The sequence below is a fragment of the Barbus barbus genome, assembly GCF_936440315.1.
Source record: "Barbus barbus genome assembly, chromosome: 1".
In the NCBI taxonomy this organism is placed as follows: domain Eukaryota; kingdom Metazoa; phylum Chordata; class Actinopteri; order Cypriniformes; family Cyprinidae; genus Barbus; species Barbus barbus.
Window position 1 is genome coordinate 4552489 of NC_136729.1, and position 23657 is coordinate 4576145.

Below are 23657 nucleotides of genomic sequence, written 5' to 3' on the forward strand. Positions count from 1 at the left end.
GGGGAGGACAAGGTTGGGTTTGTGAATAGGCATGCTTGGTGGTCTTAATGAATGGCAGAAAAGCTTTAACGATGACACATATGAGTGACGGATTGCTAGGGAGCGCTGGCGAGGGGAATGTGTGATGAAGTGTTTGAGTTGTTGTGAGTGAGGGTATATTTGTGCAGGCGGGAACAAGGGCAGTCTGGGTGCTCAGTGTGTGTGGTTCATGTGGCCACATCTAAAAGTGAATAGACTGGTGTGTGGTCAACGCTGAGTTAGTCAAATGTGTGTAAGTGTGTGTGGCCTGTGAGTGTGCTTTGTTTTTGTGCTGGTGAGACAGTGGGACCCCAAGCAGAAGTGACAATGATGGTGACTCATAGCTGGTTGTCTGGAAGACTTATGAGAACAGAGAGCTGGGGAGTGATCTTACACTTGGATCTGAGTGTATATGCTTATGTGGGTTTTCATCTGACAAAATATCCCTTTAGGGACGGTCCCAATGGTGAATATGCTTCATAAGCGGAGGTGTAGTAGTCATTATATATCTGGCAATGTATTCTAAGAGCTTTGTTTATCTTGGCTGTAGTGTAAAGAACAAATTGTGGCTGTCCATGTAAAATGACAGAAACATGTGGCAGCCGGTTGCAATGGTCAACTGGTAAAGCGGTTTATGAAACTAATAATTTGCATCCACTTACCTGATTTTTAGCAAACTAGTTACGTGAGCATCTTTGGTGAGCATTATGTAAGTAATATTCTTGAGACGTGCTGATAAGGTTTTATTTTGAAACCCAACTTTTCAGATCATGTCCTATTCATAGGTAAAATATATAAATGATTTGTTTTTATTTTTTAATAGTTGCTTGTGTCTGAGACACTCACTAAGATCATAGATAACAAAAAATAACAATGTAAATATGTATTCCACTTTAATATCTTTTAAAATGTATTGCATTCATATGATGGCAAAGCTGAATTTTCAGCATTACTCCAGCTTTCAGTATCACATGATTATTCATCAAGTTCAAGAAACAAGTATCATTATCATCAATATTGAAAACTTTTTTTTTTTTTTTTTTTTTTTTTTTGTAACTTTGTCTTTGCTGTCACTTTTGATCAATTAAATGCATCCTTGCTTTTTTATTAAAAGAATTTAAAAAAAAAATATTTTTTCAAATCAAAATCTGATATGTTCCTGTGTGTATGTGTATGTATGTATATTCAGATTTTATTTTATTTTTACTCCAAAAAAAGAATGAAACAATAAAAAAAAAAAAAGGGAAGTCCCCACCATGATAGAAAAACAAACATTTTTTGTGTGTGAAAACATCTTTTGTGTAAGAAGACCATGTGTGTCCGTGTGGGTGGGTTAGCTGTGGTATCGTGTGTGCAAATTTGGCAAAAGAAAAGGAAAACAAATGCCATATTCATGATGGATGTTATTGGCATAGGCAAAAATGCACAAGCTAGCACTTAAATGATCAAACTATGCCCCATAATTCATAAAAAGGCACTTTAATTGTTGAAAATGACACCTTGAACTTATGCTTTAAGGACACAGGTCAGACATTGTAGAATTATACAATAAAGAGGGAGAGTGTGAGAGATATTCTTACGCAACATTGGTAAACAGTGCATAACATCTTTCTGAAATTGAAAAACAGTCCCACAGATTGGTGGTCAGAGAATTTAACAATCCCAAAGAAAAAAAAAACTCACTGGAAAAGGAAACACAAAAGTCTTTTTGTTTCAACTGACAGTTCATGTGGCTCACTGGATTTCACTGTGTTCTGCCCCGCTCAAGTTTTTCACAGCAGTCCCGTAAAATCTCCGCAAAGCTCTGTGAGATTTAAAGTATGCAAACCATCACATCCACAGAAACCAATCAAGCATTTAATTAAAACACACACTCATGTATATACGCACCTAATTTGTCTTCTGTGTTCACATTGTGCTTCTTTGTGGTTCAGAGGGCAAGTCCTGCTGTAATCTGTCTAGATCTGCTGGAATTCAGTCATATTTCTCTTTCCAGGCCACCCCTCACCCCACTACGATCCCTATGTTGTACAGATAGGTACATATTTCAACTTGTATACACATGTGCACACTCACACAAGACCCTGGGCGGGCCGGAGCAGATTGACGGGGATAATGAGCTCGGTCAGAGCAAATTGGTAGGATTATCCAAACTCCTTTGGGAGAAAGTTAACCCCAGAATGAAAATTCTATCATTTACTCGCCCTCATTTCATTATAAACCTGTATGACGTGCTTTCTTTTGCAGAATGAGTTTTTCCAGAGTCTGGTTTTGATTTGGACCCCATTGAATTTCTTTGCATAAACCAAAAACACACACTGAAACATTTTTAAAAATATTTCTTTTGTGTTCCACAATGTTATACAGGTTTGGAACGGCATTAGGGTGAGAAAATGACAAAATGTTCATGTTTTCGCTAAGCGGATGACGTACGAGTTCTCACTGGGCTGCAAAGTGATGCAGTTAATGATGTGTAATTGATGAGGTCATGTTTGACTTCAACACTGATCTAAAACATACTTTGAACCTCCCTTAACATGGTAAAAGTTAAGAGTTTAGATTGGTGGTGGTCTCAGATCAGTGCATAACAACAACCCAAAGGCACTTTTACACACAAATCCTAGTGGTATCTGACGTCACATTCCTTTAGACATAAAAAGCACCCTGTATGAGGAAATTTTGGCATTGCGGCACATTATACCAGTCGAGAGAAATGCATTTGCTCCAAAAGCATTACCCTGCTGAAGAATAACTTGTTCTCCCCTTTCTGGATTAAATCATCGTCCAAGTTTCTTAATCCAGACAAATTGCAGATAAGAGTCAGATGGAATGAAGTTTTGTAATATGTGGTATAACTAACATTATGTCCGTAGCTAAATGCCACAAAGAGTCTCGGCTCGCTCGCTCTTGCTGTATAATGTGATTTAAGGCACTGTCTTGGCAGGGGCCCTTTAGCTCACTGACTTTATCAGTAAAAACCTGGGCAGAGTCCAGAGAGAAGAAAACATGCTCATGGTTTACAATGAAACCCAAGCGAGTGTTTGTGCTCGCTCTCAGAAACATCATTGTGACAGCATTTGATCATTTACAGTGGAAAGTAATCACCCCCCCCCACCCTCTCCTCTTTCAAACAGTTTTCCCTCAGAAAAAAAACAGGCTTGCATTGAGATTCACAGCGCCGTTTCATTTGGAGAACGTCACGGCGTTTACATTTACAGCGGGAGGCTCATTTTGTGGGATTTTCATGGGAGAACATTACATTTATTTCCAAACCTCGTGTTTCTGAGTTAAATACAATTATGTACACAGGTTGAACCAACCACAACCACATAGAGAAAGAGATGAATGTACAACTAAGAAGCGCCACTTGCCAAAAAAGTGTTTTTCAGGGCATTTGGAGTGTGTTTTTGTATGGGTGTGCAGCAAAAACAAAGCATCATATAAGCGCGGCATTTCAACAAACCGTGTAGCGTAGTGTTTATTTAACCTTTCATATGGCCGGCACCACGTTTCTCTGTGCGTCCGTCCCTTACAGTACTTCCTCCTGCACCCCGGACCAGACAGCAGAGGGAGACTTGTAAAATGATTTGTATCTGAGACAAAATGTATGTGTTTTATCTTATTGCTGTGTTTTGTTTGTGTGGAAGCCATAAATACTCAAGAGAATGAGTGTTCTTAAATGCAATCTATGCTACAAGCTGGATTCCTTTGTGTTTATGTGAACTTTTTTAGATCCTTTTCTTGTCCAGGCATGTTGCTCCGCTGGTCCGACAGAACGGGGAGAATTCCACAGTCCCACAACCTGCCAGGATGCTCCTCTGAGGCTGGTAGAGCTGCATACTTGCCCTCTCATCTTTCTTTCCTCCACATTCCCGCTGTCATCATTCTCTTCTCATATCTCTGTTTTGAAAACTCTTTTAGATCCGTTGCACACAAAAATATTCCCCTGCAGCGGACGAGCACGAGTGGAGTTCACACGTCAAACCCTATACACCATTTGCACAGATTCACTTTGTGTGAGTTTTTGTCTCTCTTGTTTTGCTACCGTTTCAAAGATTCACATCTTTGATGTGATCTGTAAAAATATACATACATTCCTCTGTCTTTAAAAGAAACAACCTTGTCTGAAATGTCTCTCATTCACACATCCTTCACATATTCAGAGTCTTAAAGAAAGGAAAGTTGAACGATCAAGTCTTTGGGTCACAGCCCCAAAACGATCCACCCGATGAGTAATGTAGTCCCAGTTTAGCTCCTCTGATATGTTCTTACAGGTCCAGACGGAAAGCTCCGAAGTAGCTAGAAGAGTCCTCGCCGTACACCATTGTGGGAGACGAGACGGACACGAAGACCTCGTCGCCTGCTCGCAGCTCAAACAGGCCGCCCTGGTACACCGAGTGAAGGGCGTATTCTGCGTCTGGAGCCCAACATTTGGTCCCCACTCCCTTCAGCAGCTGAATCGGCCTCAGGTAGGAGGTTTTCTTATAGATGCACTGAACCAGCTGGTGGCTTACGCTGTTCTGATCGCCCTCGCTGGGAGAGGGGTAGCGGAAGTACACCTGGGAGTACAGGTAGTAGCGGCCGTCCTGGGGTACGCGAAGGCGTCCATTGGCCAGCGTCATGTTGTGCAGATGGGCGCCGAAACTCTGGTTGGCCCAGGAACGTACAGGGTGGCGGCAGGACTGGTGCAGGTCTTGTTGAGGGGTGAAGTATTGAGTGCCACCTGAGAAAAAGGGAGAAGATAGACTTTAGGTTAGCATGAACCGCCATTCGCAATATACATCATATACATCATTAAAATTATTCATAATGTGCATTGCAATACATTATATCTTGCCGTAAATAATTATAACTGAATTTAAAATGCATTGTGTAACAATGAATTGATAAGTGTTATAATGTATTAACTGTGGTTACAATTATTAATGAGATGCATTACAAGGCATACTTAATGCATTAAAACTAATTTTATAATGCATTATACATTAAGGCTTTAAATAAAGTATTACCAATAAATCAGTCAAATCTAACATAAATCATTTTAAGTGAATTTAGACATCACAACCTTATAAAGTACAGTATGAAAAATTAGCTAAAGATTAGATTTAACAGTGTTATAAAATTATTAGTGTTTTAAAGACTAACTTTAAGTGAGCATTAAGTAATGCCAAAGGCAATGCCCCCCCCACAAAAAAAAATCAGGAAGACAAAAAGAATAGAGGTTCCAAGCCAAGGAGCAGGTGCTGATTAAGGCAAGGCACATAATTCACAAGGTAAAAGGGAGGAATGAAAGATTGGTGGCTTGTCTTAAGAGTACAGCAGAGATCAGAACAGGAAGGTATGGCTGCACAGGAGAGGAAGTCACGAACAGAGGGAAAAACAGAGAAAGGACTGGGGAGGAAGGGAGGTGTAGAACACATTCCTCAAAGAAGATCGATAACACGCTCTTTGATTTACTGCTTCAAAAAGTTTTAAAAGGGCCGTTCTTCTGATAAAAGTTGATAAAGAGAGATGCATATATGAAGTACAGATGTGTAGGGAAGCCCACCACTATCACAGCAGTTAATATAGATGTTCTCATGGATTAAACAGTTTCAGCTTTTTGAAGTTAATGACACATGCAGGTTTCATAGTGTCTAAGTGATCCATCATCAAGCAGCGTGCAGACAGGTTTGTGAATAATGCATGCACGTGCAAAAAATAAAAACACTCCCTTGCAGTTTAGCGGTCAGACTTGCAACTTGTGCTCCAGAAACAAAGCTGGTTTGACTTGGTTTCATTTCCTTCTGGGATGCGTGACTGAAAAAATCTCTTTTTTTTTTCTGGCACGCATGCAGTAAAAAGCCTGTGTGCCAGGCTTTTTTGACATAGGGAAGCTCTGCCTCTACCTGGCAGGATGGATGGATGGGTCTTATACATGAAAGGCACATAAAGCATGTACTTACAGTACTGGCTGGAATACACTACATGACTTTTAAAATCTGAACAGATTTTAAAACATTAGACATCATACACTTGGATCTTTGTAATTGGTTACAGAGAAAAACTGGGCATTGTATGCTAAATGACAGAAATCTGCAGACCGGCTCTGACTTTCAACAACAAGCGTCGACTAGTCTAGAGTGCAAATCAGGAAAAAAATTGGGCAAGAGTCATGTAGTGTATTGCAGGCTAAAATGTGTTTATTATGAGATTAAAGACTTTTTGTTCTAAAGCTTTGATCTAAATATTACTTGAAAAACTTGGTCTTAGCAACTAACTGAAATAAAATAAGGTCTTATAAGTACTAAAATAGCTAAACCAGAAATAAATTAAATAGAAATATTAAAAAAAACAAAGCTAATAAACATGATTTTAAACACAAAACAAAATTACTAAAATGTTATTAACGAAAAATATAAAAGTAAAAGCTAATTCAAAATATGAATAAATACTATAACAGTATATAGATACTAAAAGAACACTGAACACAAGAAAAATGCAGGGCATGTTTAATTAGCTTGAAGACTGATCTAAATGATTAAAAATTAAGCTTTACGGTTATATGCTCAAGTTGAATTAAATAAATTTAATAAATTAATTGTATTTTATTAATAATTTATTTATTCATGCAAAATTGATCAGTGTCGATGACTCTAAAATTCGGAAAATAGTCAAAATAAAGAATAGATAAGTATGGCCAAAGTTTCAGCTGGTACTATATACACACACACACAGACAGAAGCTCACCTGGCAGGCTGCTAAGGGTCACGTGGGCTGATGGTCGCTGTGTCACTGTGGTCATAAACTTTGACCCTGATGTATTATATGAATGGGGCATGGCTCTTGCTTCTAAGGGAGAGACAGACAGTAGACAATCAGCACATTTAAATACATCATAAAATATTTACTGGTGTTGTGCAAGACATTTTAACCTGTTCTTGTAACTGCACTGTGTTCTGGTACAGTCTATTTTTGTCATTGTTCTGGTGTTTCTGTAGCAGATGTACTTTAAGCTGTCATTGTGATTATGCTGATTACAGAGAAATGACTGATTGTATACTCACCGTGTAAAGCCTGTTTGGAGATGATACTGTCTGTAACCTGTGGCAAAAACAAAAAAAGTCCCATTAGTACGGTGACGTGATGATTCTTCAAATTCTAGATTGTTAACAGGAATGTGAAACTAGATGATTCAGTTTTATGAGCGCGTCTTTCCCCCTTTTTGTTTTTTGTTTTTTGTCTCACAGGCAGATAACTGCGGTTAAAGTTTACCTCAAGTTACGAAACAGCAACATAAGTTAATTGTCCATTTTATTACAGAAACACTTTGAAGATGGCAGTTTCTAAGCACAGAAATGATCATGTTGTGTTGAGCTGGAGGGCGAAAACAGCTAAGAATAGTTTTTTAAGGTGACCTTTCTCAAGGGCCGTTTTTCGGTAGTCCGTGACGGCCATATTTCAACCAGTCAAACCCCAGTATCCAGTTTATTAGTCCTAACGGCCGGGTCTTGAACTAAAAACACTCTGATTTCTGGCTCATTTCCATCGCCTCAGACCAGCCTCAGTTCCAAACACCGTCTGATTTACCTAAATTAAATTAATTGAAAACTCTTGATGATTTGTTAAAAATGTAGTCAGGGACTGAATCACTGCATTAAAACCATTCAGCAAAAAAACCCCACGTCAAATAACAGGGAATTTCATCAGGCTGGTTTTGACCTCTCCACACATTTTCCTTCCACTCCCAGGAAGTATTCTTGAATACTTGTTGGATAACGGTTATATGCCTCTTAAACACCAGAGTTACAAGAAATATAAAGTTCCCTTCCATGAACTCAAGCTGCGTCGAAAGCGCTAGGGGAACGCCCTCAGCGTGACCGCGCTCTGAACCAGAGTGTAATCTGTCCAATGGAAGGGCAAGACATCATAGGCGGGTGACGTCACTGACCGGAAAGCATAAAAGCACGTGCGGTGGAGCCGGCGATTGCTTTTTGTCTTTCAGCAACCGCTAGTCTGTCTGTGTGTCTGTCGATTTGTGTTGTGAGTCTTATTTAGTGTTGTTTGTCCTAGCACAATCACTTGAATTTGGCTCCAATATGTGCAAGCACTTGGGCGATAGCAGATCTCATTACGGGCTGTGTGTTCCTCCCTACACACGTTATATCACTGCGGGGGATACACACAGTCTGTGTGTGGTCTGCTTGAGAGCAGAGCACGCAGATTTAGCTCCTGAGGGAGCTGACTGCCCGTTTTGTGCTTGCTCTCTGAAGTGAGCTTTCACTAGTTGGAATGAAGACGGGCGAGCCCCTATCTTCTTCCCTTCCCTAAGATCTGTCTTCCTCCGAGGAGGTGGATGCGTCTATGAAACAGTGTGTGCACAAGCATATTATGAATGAGAACGGCGCGCAGTCAGCTCCACAAAAAAGAAAAAAGAAGAAGGGGCTGATTGTGCTTCTCCCCGCTGTACATCTTGCATTCCTGCCGCTGCTGAGGCACGGCGGCGAGTGAGATTGCGGGGATTGCAACATGGATCTGGCGAATGGGTTGGAGACGGGTTCGCCCTATCTTCTCCTGCATTCCCCAGATCTAGCGCTCTCGCTCAGGGAAGCCTGCGTGTGCGGTTCTTCCCCCTTTGAGTGAGAGCTCACTGTTGCAGCGCACGTTGCCGAGCATTTCTCATTCATATCAGAAGCGATGCTCGAGTGGAACAGACGCTCGCGAGCTATCTGTTCCCTTGCGTGGCGTTGTCTCTGAAGGCTCGCGGCTGCAGGTCAGGCTGGTGCGTGTCTGCACACCAAAAAAAAAAGAGAAGAAAAAAAAAGTGTTACAGGCGCACCAAGCTGACGTACCTGCTTAGAAAGCTGGATGAGGTATAGGGACTCAATTTGATTGAAATATAAGCTGATCTCTGAGCTCCCTAGAAACGCTGTCTGGTTGACCCTATCTGACATGGAGAAAATAGGGTCTTCCTCATGGTCGCAGCGTGGAAACTACTGCCAATGTGTCTCTTTGGGTCCTGCCTGGCAGGGTCTGGTTCTATCAGCCTGATCTTCCTCGGAATGACGTGGGTCTGAGGACCGTCGTTCAATAGGAGGCTGAGGCTGAGGCAGTCCTGGTGCTATGGCCAGGACTTACGAGGGCAGACCCCTCTGGGGCAGATCGGGTGTCCGTCTCCCCCCAGTGCCCTCGGGAGAGCAGTCTGCCAACCCTGCCAGTGTTCCAGGGTGCAGCTGGCTCCAGCGAGCGATGTTCTCAGTTTCTTCCGCCCCGAAGTGTAGCGGAGCTGAGAAGCTCACCACCCCTGCGGGGGTCTCTAGAGCTCCTGGTTCGGCCGTTTCCTGCCGGTCCTCCACTTCAAGGCACCGAGCCAGCAGCTCTGGGTACATCAGAGGCCAGTCTCGCTCAGAGCCATCTTCATCCCTGGGTATCTCAATGTGGGAGCAGACATCCTGTCGAGGCAGGGGCCGAGGCCCGGGGAATGGATGCTTCACCCGTGGTGATGAAGCAGATGTGGAAAGTTTTTGGCTTTGCGACTCAAGAGTCAGCGCTTGCCCCTCTAGTTCCTCCAGCTCCTTTGGACTGGATGCTATGGTACAGACTTGGCCGAGGCTTCATTTGTACGTTTCCCCCCGATCGCTCTGCTCCCGGGAGTTCTGGCGAGAGTGCGCCAGGACGAGGTCAGCCTACTTTTGGTAGCACCGTTCTGACTGGGCCGAGTATGGTTCTCGGACCCGATTTCTCTCCTCGATGGCTCTCCGTGGGAGATTCCCGTCAGGATAGATCTCCTCTCACAGGCGGGGGCACTATCCTATCACCCCCGCCCGGAGTTGTGGAAGCTGTGGCTGTGGCCTCTGAGGGGACGCAGCTCATAGCTTCCGGTCTCTCAACCGAGGTTGCTGAGACCATCCTCCAATCCAGAGCTCCCTCTACGAGGAAACTGTATGCCCTGAAGTAAAAATATTTCCCTTCTTGGTGCGGAGACCGCCACCTTGACCCAGTTAACTGCCCGTTTGGTACAGTGCTGGAGGTCCTGCAGGCCCGTTTCTCCGCAGGGGTAACTCACTCCACCCTAAAGGTTTACGTGGCGGCTTTATCGGCCTACCACGCCCTTCTCGGTGGCCTTACTGTGGGTCAACACCCCCTGGTTACATGTTTCCTCCACGGTGCGCTGAGGCTGAGGCCTCCTGTACGACGTGTCCCTACGGGGACCTGGCTGTGGTTTTAGAAGCTCTCTGTAACCTCCATTCGAGCCTATTGAAGAGATTTTTGATCGCATTCTCACTTTGAGACTTCCTTACTTTTGGCGATATCTTCTCTTAAGAGAGTGGGGATTTGCAGGCCCTTCATGGCCCCTTCTTTTCTCGTCTTTGCCATTGGTCTGGCCAAAGCGTTTTCTACCCTCGAGCGGGTTATTTCCTAGGTCCCCTCTTCTATACCACGGCCTGTAGTGCTGCAGGCCTTCAGTCCTCCTCCCTTTGGGGAGCCCGACCAGAAGCTTAATTGTATGTGCCAAGCGGGGTCTGCCTGCTTCTAAGCAGACCCTTAGTCGGTGGATTGTGGATACTATTTCTCTGCTTATGAATCCTCAGGAGTATGGCGGCCTCCAAGGCCCTTCTGGCAGGGGTTTCGATGCAGGATATCTGCAATGCTACGGGTTGGTCCACGCCCCTCACCTTTGTTCGGTTCTATGACCTTGATCTTTGGGCCACTCCGGGCTCTTCTGTTCTTTCGCCCTCACTGTGCTCCTAGTGATACACACAGGGCAGGTACTTGGAAGTCTGGTGGCGTGGGCATTTCGTTCCCCTAGCGCTTTCGACGCAGCTGGAGTTCCTGGAAGGGAACGTCTCGGGTTACGTATGTAACCCTGGTTCCCTGAAGGGAATGAGACGCTGCGTCTCGAAGCCATACTTCCTGTATCCCTGCGAGCGGTTGCTTCATTCCTGGAAGCAATCGCCGGCTCCACCGCACGTGCTTTTATGCTTTTATGCAGTGACGTCACCCGCCTATGACGTCTCGCCCTTCCATTGGACAGATTACACTCTGGTTCAGAGCGCGGTCACGCTGAGGACGTTCCCCTAGCGCTTTCGACGCAGCGTCTCGTTCCCTTCAGGGAACCAGGGTTACATACATAACCCGAGACGTTTCGCATGTAAGATTTATAATAAGTGTTAATGTATAGAATTTATGGTGTTTTGCCTTTCAGTGTTTCGCAGTACATTACGATGTGTTCGGTTGTTGTGTATTACTGTCTGTGTTAAAATATGAACGGCTTTTTAAAGCAAACACTTTCATTTTAGCTTTCTGGCATGACTGTGTTGATAAATCAACAAATTACTGTTTTTTTTGTTTTTTTTTTTCTTCTTAAGGAATAATAGTTTATTCCCTTCTCTCTCTATCTCTGTCCCCGCCTCCCCAGCCCCCCTCTGTCTGGCATCATCCAAGAGTGAGTGTGTGATGGAGTCTCTGTTGTTCTTGGCGTTCTCTCTCTCCTCTCCATTCATCAGACAGCCGAGCGCCTGCAGCCTTTATAACGTGACATAATATCACCCAGGCCACAGCAAAGATGTATTTCTGACCAAGGCTTTTACTTTTTCACCATAATTTCTTGTAAATTATCCTGAAATCAATTCCATGTCTCACATATGGAGCAGATAAAGGGCTGTTTTACTAGCATGTTCTTTTACATGCAGCATGTCATACAAGAAAGACAGAAGGAAAAACAGAACAAGATAGATAGAAATAATTTCAATTGTCTATTCAGTCATTTCAATAATATTCTACTTTTCTAGATGGATGGATGGATGAATGGTCAACATAACATCCTATAGGACTACAATAATCAATTAAGAATCCAAAACTCCTGTAGGAATTTGGTTTATCCAGTAAGGTCTTATGGGATTCTTAGTTCATCCCATTAGGATTCTTTTGGATTGGTTCCCACTTATGACCGAAATTCCAATAAGAATCCATCACACAGGTTTTTTTCTGGCTAAGGACTCAGTGAGGCCTAGTTAAAGTGGGTGTGCAATCTGTTTTCTGGAAAACACAACATAGTTCAGAAGGTGGAGGGCAGAGAACATGCCCATACAAAGACCTCAACAATAACAATAAACACACCCAGCGTCAAACCTTTGGCCTCCTGCACCCGTGCGCCAGAAAAGGCGAACGGACAGGGAAGATTTTTCCTTCATTCAAGGAGCAGGAAGCTGGTGAGCGCATGCACACAGCGTGCGAAGAAAGCCATTAGCGTCTTCACCAGCTGAGCTCAGTCGAGACGGCAATCTGATACTTTAAAACAGCCGTAAGTGCCAGAGTTTGCTCTGTCATTGAGATACTGAAGCACGGCGCGTTCCCTTCCTCCAGGAGGATTATTAATAAATAACTGTTGCTTTCCTTGGGGCGTAAAGCACGGTGAACAATAAATCTCAGTGCACTAGACTTTGCTCAGTATGACTCAGGTAAATGGCTAATAACCCACACAGTACTGATAGACAAACACACACACTATACTTAATGTACACACACTCTCCGCTGGATAAAATCAGTGCACGCCTGTTATGGGCCTTTAAATGAATGGGGTGTGTGTGTATGCTTACAAGTTGTTTCCTGCCATTCTTGGCTGCCGTCTGAAGTCGGCCCCATTCTTCTCTCCCCCGGCCCCCTTCACCGTTCCACTACAGAGCACAACAGTCTGACCTTAAGCACTATGAGAATTCATCTCTCATCCCACCCGTCAAAGTCTGCAACTATTCACCTGGGGCAGCTGCTCCAGCTGTGTGTAAGTTACAACTCAGCTTAGCTGTAGCATAAATGAGAGCTACATTATAACCACTAAAAATGTGATCACTGGAACACTGCACTTAAATCAAAAGTAAGCCTTTGTATGAACTAAATAATTATGAAATCCAGCTGGTCTGCCAGTAATATGACAGACTGATTGGATTACATCAGTGAGAGCGTAATTTTTGTGAGATATATATATTGTTATATAGTTTGGGGTCAGTAAGAATTTTTTTAAATGTTGTTTGAAAAAACATCTATAATGCTCACCAAGACTGCATTTATTTATACAGTAAAACCTGAAATATTGTGAAATGTTATTATAGAATAGGTATATTCTGATTTAATATATTTTAAAAGTTATTTATTCCTGTGATGCACAGCTGAATTTTTCAGCAGGCATTACTCCAGTCTTCAATGTCACATGATCCTTCAGAAATCATTCCAATATTCTGATTTGGTGCACAAAAAAACATTTCTTATTATTATCAATATGAAAAACGTTGTGCTGCTTAATATTTTTTAGAAACAGTGCCACGTTTCTTGAATAAACAGAAAATTTTATTATCTTTTTTAACATTGTTTTTACTATCACTTTTGATTGAATTTAATGCATACATGCTAAATAAAATTCTTAAATTCTTAAAAACTAAATATTACTGACTAGTATGTTAAGACATTGATCTTGGTATGCTTTTCCAAAAGAAGTAAAAATAAAGTAGAAAATAAAGCATAACTAAAACAAAGTGTCTGCTAAATGACTAAATATAGGTATATATTTTTTATATATATATATATATTAGGATGAATTTGTTTCATGATTCATATATCACATTTCTATTATTTTAATTATATGTATTATGTAAAATTGAAGACAACCTTTTGGATAAATACAGTCAGACATCAATTTATGAGACTGCACACTACTAATGGTAAACTTAAATTGAAAATTGAGCTACTAGAGCCCAAGTGTGAACTTTATGTCTGCATTTAGGACTTACAAGCGGCTGGTGCAACCCTACCCTGCACTTTAAAAACAGCAGTCAGGATTAGTTGTGTTTGTGGCTCTTTCTCTCTCTTGTCAGGGCTCTCTGCCACACTGACACTTAATGGGGTGTTAAAGATGTGACAGGCTGTCTTCAGTCTCTCTTTTGGTGTGGGGAATGGGCTTGAAGACTTCCGAGGCTTTAAACCCGACTTAATCTCTCTTTCTTTCTCTCTCTCTCTTTTTTTTTTTTAAGCGGAAGGTCGTTGTGGAGCACTCGCTGAAATTTGACTCTTAAGTAATACCAGCTTTGAGAGCTCAGCGCATATTTGGCAGGAGGCGAGCCATCGTGTAACTCCACGCAGCGCAACATGAGAACACCGACTGGACCGGCTTTTATTACTTTATTAACGTTTTTCTCTTTTTCTTTCTTTTCACCCCTTTTCACCCCAGCAAATCTCGTGTTTGCATGTTATCAAACCCAATCCGCATCCACAAGCTAGCAGTTTCCCGTAGATTTCTGAAACAAACAATACATTCATCCAGAGAAACCACATGCAGTAAAACCAACCACACCATCGAAAACACAGTCCTTGAGCTATGATCCTGCAGAAGATAAAGGTTAGAGGGCAGACAGAGATTGCTTTTGTGTTTGTTCTGAGGCTGGCGGAAAATCTTGTGGCTGGCGGAATGCCCCGAGTATGATCACTGCTTTCATCATAAATCTGTTTCAGACGCCGGTGGTGATGCAGCGCTGCGGATGTGAGCCCAAAGTCGAGATGCTTCCTCATCCAATGAGTCATTAGGAGAATCTGAGACAAGGGGAGAACGGGGACAAAACGTCCCATTTAGCTTTGCGGGAAACTGAGGAGGGATTTAGGAATATTGAGAGGACTCAAGTGGCTGCTGCGGGATCCTGTTCAGGTGCAAGTTTAGCATATAATATTCCTTGGAATGCTGATATTATTTCTGGGCTGGATCGAATCCATTCTGGCCGAGATGTTGTAGCGTCTTTTGATTTGTTGACCTGCGTTAGGGTTTCTGCATGTGATTCTCTGCGGACATGGCCATCTGTTTGGTGAATTAACTGAACTCTTGCAGGGTTCGACTCTTGTTAGCCGTGCAGTCATTATGTGTTACACCAAAGCCCCAAAAGAACCATGGAAAGTCAGGGAGCTACAATGGTCAGAGGTTTGCATACACTGCACGTCCGTATGCTGTTTGGGTATTGAGTCCGGCTAAAGTCGAGAATCTGGAGGACGTCAGACTTTTCTTTTTGCTTTTTTTTTAGCTCTCCATAATAACTACCAGGTGTTCTCGCATTCTCTGGATTCTGAAGGCCTTCGCTTCAGAAACATGCATTTCCTTCATCTTTCCTGTCTCACATATTCGCTGCGAACACTCTCTCGATTCTCTTTATCCTCTCGTTCTTTTTCTGGGTGCTTTACCTCTGTGCTGACATGAACCTGGAAAAGAGCCCAAAGCCTCGGCCTGTTTCTTTCTAAACATCTTCCCTCTTTATCTAAATCTGAATCTCACCCTCTTATTCGTATTGACGCGTGAACATGCATGCAAACACATGCAACTATACGTTATTTTTGTGTTTTGAGACTCATGTACTCATTTATCCCTTACATTCTCTTTTTATTTGGCAAAACTCCATTATTTGTTTACTTTTTCCACTGACCGATCCCCTAGCATGATCAGGGACGCACCATAATTGCATCTCTCAGTAGTGGGGCATGTGTTTTTAATTATGAGGCAAATGCCTCTGTCTCTGAGTGCCAATAAATTGTTTGCAGCCTCACTCAATTAGTAGTGAAAGATTTGACGGTACGCACGGGCTGTTGTGCATAGCAGCAGGAGGGAAAGGGGTAGGACGGGGTAGACATGCTTCATAAAATCTGATAACATATTCCCGGAGTTGAGGGACTTGGGTAAACAAAGGGCTGGCACGGAAAATTAATAAACCAAAATGGTGTTCAGAAGTCGCGACACTTCTTCTATAATGAAAAGCCTATAGTCAAATTGAACCCTATTTACTTTTTAAACAAATATTTCCTGGTTTTATTGTGAATGATTCATTGGTGTGGGTTGTTCCAAACTAAGAATTTCTTTTCCTCTGAAACAACTTTTACATTTCTACTGATGTCACTTAGGCCGTGTAGCCTATTGGACAATGTTAACCAATAGCCAAACAGCTATTTATTTAGTCTGACACAGATGGATAAAATGAAGTAGGGATGCACAATATATCTGTAGCATAACAGTAATCTTCTGATTATTTTTTAAATCATGTATAATTGTTAATGTTTTCATTTTAATTCATTTAGATGAAATAGAAATTTTTATATTTGCCTTAACGTATAATAGTGTTCAAAATTTTTAGGTCAAAATTGTGTTAAATAAATGTTAATAATGTCAATAAATGTTTTTCTTAAGTGTCAAAAACATTTTTAAAAACTTACCAACCCCAAACATTTGAACGGTACGGTCTTTAATATAAATAAGTGTTTGACTTTACTGCTTGATACTCTGCAAGTCTAATCACACCTTTCGAACGAGACTTATTCAAAAACCAAGCCCTAGGCTTCCAAACATGTCAGTTTTATTAATGTAACCACCACTGGAAGGCTGTGAGGGGAAAAAGCTGAACGCTGAAGGGATAACCTGCCACGCCAGGGGAAAACCAAGCCATTTACTTCAAATCTGAGCTCTGACTGCTAGACTGGTTCATGATCGGGACAAGGGGTGAGTCACCCTCTACAATGCTGCATATACAAGCATAAATGCTTGAAAAACTCTCCCATGACTCAACCATCCACTTTACTTCCCTAAGGAGATTGTAATCACTTGCCAGAACACATTTATGGTAATAGCAAGTGGCTTCTTGCTGTGAAGAACTTCACTTGAAACTGCTGTCTACAACTCTGCCCATATATTGAAAAGGCTGTTGTTTTCAATAGCTGTTATTAAGACAAGGCTTGCCTCAACAGATATCCCAACAAATGAATGCAGAATGTTGTGCAACCAGTAGAATCAAAAACTGAGATGTCAGCTTACCTTGGAAATATAGGCTTTGATACCCTCAGCTAGCTTGATGCAAGGTTCTCCAAACAGTTGGGCCAGGTCTTCGGGAATGTCCCGGTCTTTATCCAGGGCATTGAGCAAGCCCAAGCACCGCAACTCTTCTGTGACCCCCTGATTTTTAACCTGTCAATAGGATCAAAGTTAAATAACAAACCCAAATCACGTGCAATTGGAATCAGTACATTAAAATACGGTTTGAATGCAACGCCATCCCGAGGAACAATAGGAAGCAAACTGGGAAACAATCAACAGGGAGCTGAAGGCATGCTCAATGAGGAAACAATCTGCTCAAGGCCGGAGCATAGGCTGAAGATCAAAATGAGGGTATGTATCCCTCTTGACCCTTTCCAGGAGAGTAGATGAGAACATCTGCAATGGGGCTTTCTATGGAAAGCCAATGGGGTATAAGTTCACCTCAAGACCTTGAGCCAGCTGGAGAGGTATGTCATACATAATGAGGGACTTTCAAATGACCTTGCTCTGAAACCCTTGCTCTTATTTTCTGTCCCTTTCTCGCTCTTTCTCTCGGAGCCTCTCCAAGAAATATGTCTCCAGTTAAGGATCTCTGTGTGCAATTTTGAAGCCTTGAGCCACGGTCCGCCAAAGCTCTTAATGACTCTCCAGTCGCCGGCGAAGCGTGGCAGCACCGCTTTACGGTTTTCAAAGCGAGTCAGGCAGGTAATGAGGGTCCCACATGTTGAGCAGGGTTGCGCTCACAGGAACAGCTCAAGACTGATCCGAGACCAGTTTTGCGATTTCTTGTGTGACCACACAAACAAGGCTGGTCCTAGCCCTGGAAGAACTTATGGGATTGGGGACAGGCTCCTTCATATGTGTTGATCGACAACCCCTTTGTCTCATGGGTACACTTGGGCTGGTTCTGGATCAGCACATTAAAACGACTATACGCATAAGCAGAAAAGTACATTAATAAGAAAGGCTAGTTTGGTAATAGTTTAATTTGTTAAAATTGTTAAATGCATTAGTTTTCAACACAATATGTCACAAGTTACTGTTCTCTGGCTAACATGGATGACAGTTTTGAAAACATTAGTAAAAATGCATTAAAGCTACAAACCAGTCAGTAATATCTTGAATTCATGTTGCATATTTTCTTTGTGTAAAGAAGTAAAGGTTTAGTGAAAAAAAGAGAAATATACACTACTGTTTTTTCATCGAATGTTTTTAAAAGATGTCTCTTATGCTCACTAGTGCTGCATTTATCTGATTAAGAATATAAAAACAGTAATATTGTGAAATATTGCCATTTTAAATAACTGTTACATATTTTAATATATTTTAAATGTAATTTATTTCTGTGATGGCAAAGCTGAGCATGGTCTTCAGTGTCACATGATTCTTCAGATATCATTTACTGCATTTAACATTTCTTATTATTATCACCAGTAAAAAACATGATAATAATAATGTGCGGTTAATTAATGAATTTTTTTTAAACTGTGATACTTTATTTTTTTTTCAGGATTCTTTGAATAGAAAGTTTAAAAGGAAAGCATTTATTTGTAATAATTTTTTGTAACAATGTAAAGTTTTTACTGTCACTTTTGATCATTTTAATGCACCCTTCTTTAAAAAAACTTAAAACTTTTAAAATAAACAATCCTAGTTGGTTAGCCCTGAATAGTAAATGTTCAAATGAATAAATTCTGTAAAAGTACAATTAATTTTAGTTCATAATGCATTATTGTTGAGCCTTGTTGTATTTATGTCTCTGATGAAGGTTATATTTACCATCTGAGCTATATCCGAGTGTCTATTTTCACCTGGAAAATAAAAACGCCCTCTGACAAGCCACGGTTTGATCACGAAAGCCCAGTTTGCCTGATGCGTCATATCTTGTGTTTGCATGTACATGTTCAAAACCTTCTTAACTGTAAACAACTACTTGTTGTGTAAGTGCCTACTTCCGCGTTTTTCTCCCTTAGAAATGGGTCAGTCACACGTGCCCTGGATGGAATCTAAAGCACTGTCCAGGGTGTGGAGAAGTGCGAGCCAGAAACTGATCATTTGTCATCATGAGTTATACCAAATCAATTCAACAACTCTGGGTCAATGCTGCTACACCCTAATACATGTCAACTCTGACAGTACTGCAATACGTAATGGTTCACAGATGGGTCGACTCCGAACAATCATGTAGCTCAAAACGCGCTAAATTAAGTAAACTCAACATAGATGGTGGTATTGAGACACTAGTGGCGCTCTGGAGGGTTTCTGATCCCAGAGAGGGCAGCAGGAAGTGGCGAACAATGCTTCAGTGTTAGCCCTCATTTCTGTAGCTGGGGTAAAGAAGCCACCACTGAACTTTCTGCTTCACTCCACATCCATTGCTTTTTTGGGAAAGGATTAAATAAGAGAAACCAGGCGTGTAACTTAAATCCATGCCAGGGGCTCTCTGTTTCTGCATCTCACTATAACGTCTCACCGCTTCTCTCTTTTTTTGGCTATTCCTCATCCATGTGTATGTTTTTTCTAGTTTCCCCCTGCGGTCTCAAAGAAAGGAAAGCAGCCTGAAAGTTGGTTGTGATCTAAATGATCTGCGAGGGCTGAAGCGCTGCAACTTCGGACGACTTCCCAGAGGGCAACAGGTTTGTCTAAGCAGGTCTTCAAAGGAAATTCCAGCCAAATATTACATTTGTGCATTTGGCAAAGGACAAGCTCTAAGGAGATTGTTCTCTTTCTCTTTGCTTCTCCAGAAGACCACACAGAAGTCAAAATCTGCCTCGGCAATGGAAAGCAACGCTGTGGCCTTGGGTCGACTAGTCTCTAAAAGCAATAAATCATCTCATGTTAAGAAGGGAACCCGTTTTCTGAGCAACGTTTGGTTTTTATTTAGACTCAGACAATGAGAAGTATGCAAACACGTTCAGTAGGTGCTTTCCTCACAATGACGGGTTTCTCTAAAATTAGAGCATAACTACAAGTGAACCTTGATATAGAAAAGTCACTGACACAGTGCATACTCAGCATGCAATCGGGCCTCCAGTATGCACCTGTACATACAAACATTTGACTTTACAATGACCGTGCCATTATGTGTGGCAAAAGCCCCAGTTGTCAAGGGTAACAATCCTTTTTTCTTATAATCACCTTTGTCTTGGCTTCTCTCATTGGCTCATAAATCTCTGGTAAATGGCCAATGAAGACAGGCCTTATTAAGAGTCCATTGTAATGCATTTTTAAAGCCCTCTGGGTGTTCTATGAAGTCTCGGGCCATCGCCGTCCCGTTCTGCTCTGTCTGACTGAATGTTACACTTCTAGAATGCTAACTATGTGCCTGTCAGTGGGCCCCGGCTTCTTTTCCCAATCCAAACGGGGCCCCAAAAGTCGTCTTGCCCTGCTAGAATATCTAAGTACTTCTGAGAAGCAGGATTTGTTGTTTTTTTCCTCCACACATAATTAATACAGAAATTAAACATGACATGGACAGATTGGAGTAATTATGAACTTATTTTAACTCCAGTTACTTGACTGAATAGCAAGTTTTAGCCTCCTTTTGGGGCTAATCATGTCAGAAAAGTACGTTTTACGTTAAATTTGATTATTGTCAAATAAAGGCTGATAAAATGCCCCTACGTGGAGGTGAAACATTCAGTCTGCAGAATTTAATGGTGCTAAATGAGGGAGTTGCATTGTTTAATAGCAGCCCTGTTGGTGTAAACCAAGGCTTTGTTTGTCCTTTCAAACTCTGATAATGGGGTAAAATGGAGGTGTTTACTCGTCTTTTAGGACAACACTGTGAGCATCCCATCTGGTCAGTGCACCAACAGTGAGCACAGGATATTTATTTTAGTGCTGAAGAATGTTCATTAGGCAACAGCTGTGTGTGTGTGTGTGTGTGTGTGTGTGTGTGTCAAAATCTCTCAATTCCTTTCTTCTTTTCTTGCTTTTTCAGCAGGTCAATGTGTTGAATTGATGACTCTCCCTTTGGAAAAAAAGATCTTTAATCCTTCAGCAAACACCACGGTGTTGTTTAATCCTTTTTGTTCATGTACGACTGAAACTTCATCATAACCAGGGCCTCCGGAATAGGCCAGATTTATTAGAAAACTCTGTGTCTTGTGCATTACACAAGATTTATACAGAGAAGTGAATCATTTCTTGCCCTAGTTTAATTTATTGTGGAACGCCGAAAATAAAAAGCTACTCTGTGCTCCCTAATCAATTTAATGGCAGGACAGCAAATGATAAAAAAGTCTTAAATTTCTCAGTCACTTTATATTGCTGAAATTTATCCAGAGCTTTGTCCTCTTGTCAGTTTTGTATTTAAGGTTGAATCAGTCTGTGCAACACTGGAAACTATCCATGCCGTCTTTGGGCCTGGCTAACATAATGTAACTTGAATCCGCAAAGAATTATCAGAGAAAAGCAGCCACAATTAGCTATAATTATATGTTCTACATAAAAACCATACAGTGAAAACGAGAGGGAAAGACAGAAGAGAATTGAATAGGAATAAAGGCCGAACATGAAGGAGAGGGTGAGAGACTGAGACGTTGTGGATCTTGGCATTGGAAAATTTCACAGGTTTGCCATGGGGAGCCAGTGAGGAGACACACATTTGCTTGCAGGGTATTGCTTTACAGTGAATTTCTGGTATTGTTGATGAGAGGCCTGTCTAGAACTACATGTATACCCTGTTGGTTGAGGCTAAAGGAGATTGGAGCTGGTCTGAACTGTAAACTGCTTTCCCAAAAGCAGACACCATATAGTACCATGACCCAGCACCACCTTCCAGCTTCATCCGACACCTAATCTAAATGGATTTTGCCAATCATAGTTACTTATAAATAGGTCAGCCGTAACTCTGTTTAAATCCAATGGTGACACCTGCGTGGGAGCTTCTGCTGTTATCCTCCCTGTTGTGTTTATAGTCTCACAGTATGACCGTGAATTAAACTTTCTTTTTCCTTTCAGAGGTAGAGCTTTTATTTGAAACAATCTCTTTTCTCAAGTGGTTCGAATGAGTATATTGGTTGCTTTTAAAATTATACTTATCCAATAACCTTAACATTGTGAAGATTATATGTTGTATTCCATGGTGTTTCATAAGCACCTGTTGTTATCTATTTATTATGCTGAATTATGACATCCAGACTAGGCAGTAAAGCATGCATATGCACTTTTGAAGTGTTTATAATGCAATGTTGCAAAACAGCAGCACTTCCTTGTCTCAGTCTTTTGATTGGGTAATCATGTTTTTGTTGTGTGCAGTTTTGCTAAATTAATTATTTCTGTTAATAATCTGATACTATTCACACTGTCTTTATTTTAGAAATATTTTAGACTTTTGTTATATTGGACTTAACAATAATAATAATAATAATAATAATAGCCTGATGATAATAATTTGTAATATATTAAAAATTGTATTGTTTTTATTTTTTTATTTAATTTCATTTTTTAGAAGATTATCCACAAGCACACATTAAAAGTGATTTGATTCTTCCAACAGTTTGACCGAATCACGCCAATCATCACAAAACAACAAATTATCAAATGACAAGAACTAAACCATTTCCCATCCCAATTCTTTGGCTATGTTCATTCCTATTTGGTAAAAGTTTCCTCAGCTGTAAACCATGTCTCAAAACTTAGTCAGCTGCCTACAATGACAGCATTTTGCGGCATCATTGAGGGGCATGGGAAACACAAGTAATATGCTGAACGCGCCTGTGATGCCCAAAAATAATGGCACGAAGCTTGCCAAGTTTACAGTCACGGCCTCTGCAACAAGAACACAATCTGTGCAATTTAAAGAACTTTGGCTTACCTGGGATAAAGACATGTTTAAGTAGACAAAGAGGCCGGTGGTCGAAGCGATCTGCAGCACGACCACCACGATCACCACCATCGCGATCCATAACTTTGACGGCGAGTCTCGACCGCGGCTGTTCGCCGGAACCATCATGTATGTGGTGGACTCGCTGCTGGCCGACCTGAAGTAATCCTGGTTGTTCTGAGTAGCCATGGCATTCCTAAGACGTGAGTAGATACGCGGTTAGTGACAAACAAACAGAAATCAGCAACGGGACGATGAATGAACTCCTTCTTGTTGGCGCAGAGCGGCTGTGGGAGGGTAGAGTCTATCCCACTCTCGCATGCAGTCAGTCACTAATGCTGGAGGACTAGGCTTGTGTGTGTGTGTGTGTGTGTGTGTGTGTGTGTGTAGACGAGGGGTTGAGTCTTGAGTGTCTCAAGCAGTGGCGGAGCTAGAGTTTTATACATGGGGTGGCCAGGGGGTGGTCAAGGCTAATTCAGGGGGTCCATGGACCATGACAGAAAATCAGTTTATAACTCCAACGTGGCATAAAAAAGCATGAATAAATCCTACAATTGCTAATTACTTCACATTACCACACATTAGCTATACATTCCTACCGCAACTTCAAATGTTAGTCTATTGAAACTGATTTCTCTTAATTGTATCCCCTCATTAACCAGTGGCTGGAGCAGCCTGGAGTGATAATTATTCATGAATAATTAACAAGCCTGTGATTAACACTACCAGTCAAAAGTTTTGGAACAGTAAGATTTATAATGTTTTTTAATTATCTTCTGCTCACCAAGCCTGCATTTATTTGATCCAAAATACAGCAAAATCTAATATTGTGAAATATGTTTACTATTTAAATAACTGCTTTCTATTTGAATATATTTTAAAATTTAATTTATTCCTGTGATTTCAAAGCTGAATTTTTATCTCAAAAAACATTTTATTATTATTATTATTATTGAAAACAGTCGAGTAGAATTTTTCAGGTTTCTTTGATGAATAGAA

At 41.3% G+C, this 23657-nt stretch overlaps 1 protein-coding gene across 2 annotated transcripts; it reads right to left on the reverse strand.

Moving 5' to 3' along the window:
• Nucleotides 1–896: 896 nt before the first annotated feature.
• On the reverse strand, nucleotides 897–23072 carry LOC306875152 (tumor necrosis factor ligand superfamily member 10-like). 2 transcript variants are annotated; one of them, XR_013784716.1, is made up of 6 exons: nucleotides 22650–23072; nucleotides 16829–16978; nucleotides 7065–7101; nucleotides 6748–6849; nucleotides 1909–4741; nucleotides 898–1822 (listed from the first exon to the last, which is right to left on the reverse strand). XR_013784716.1 is itself a non-coding variant. In XM_079425588.1 (5 exons), exons 1-5 carry the CDS (start codon nucleotides 22845–22847, stop codon nucleotides 4287–4289), a joined length of 942 nt encoding a protein of 313 aa, XP_079281714.1. In that variant the 5' UTR covers nucleotides 22848–23072; the 3' UTR covers nucleotides 897–4286. The 2 variants fall into 2 exon arrangements, 1 of the variants encoding a protein (XP_079281714.1); XM_079425588.1 differs by having other exon boundaries at nucleotides 897–4741.
• Nucleotides 23073–23657: the final 585 nt, after the last annotated feature.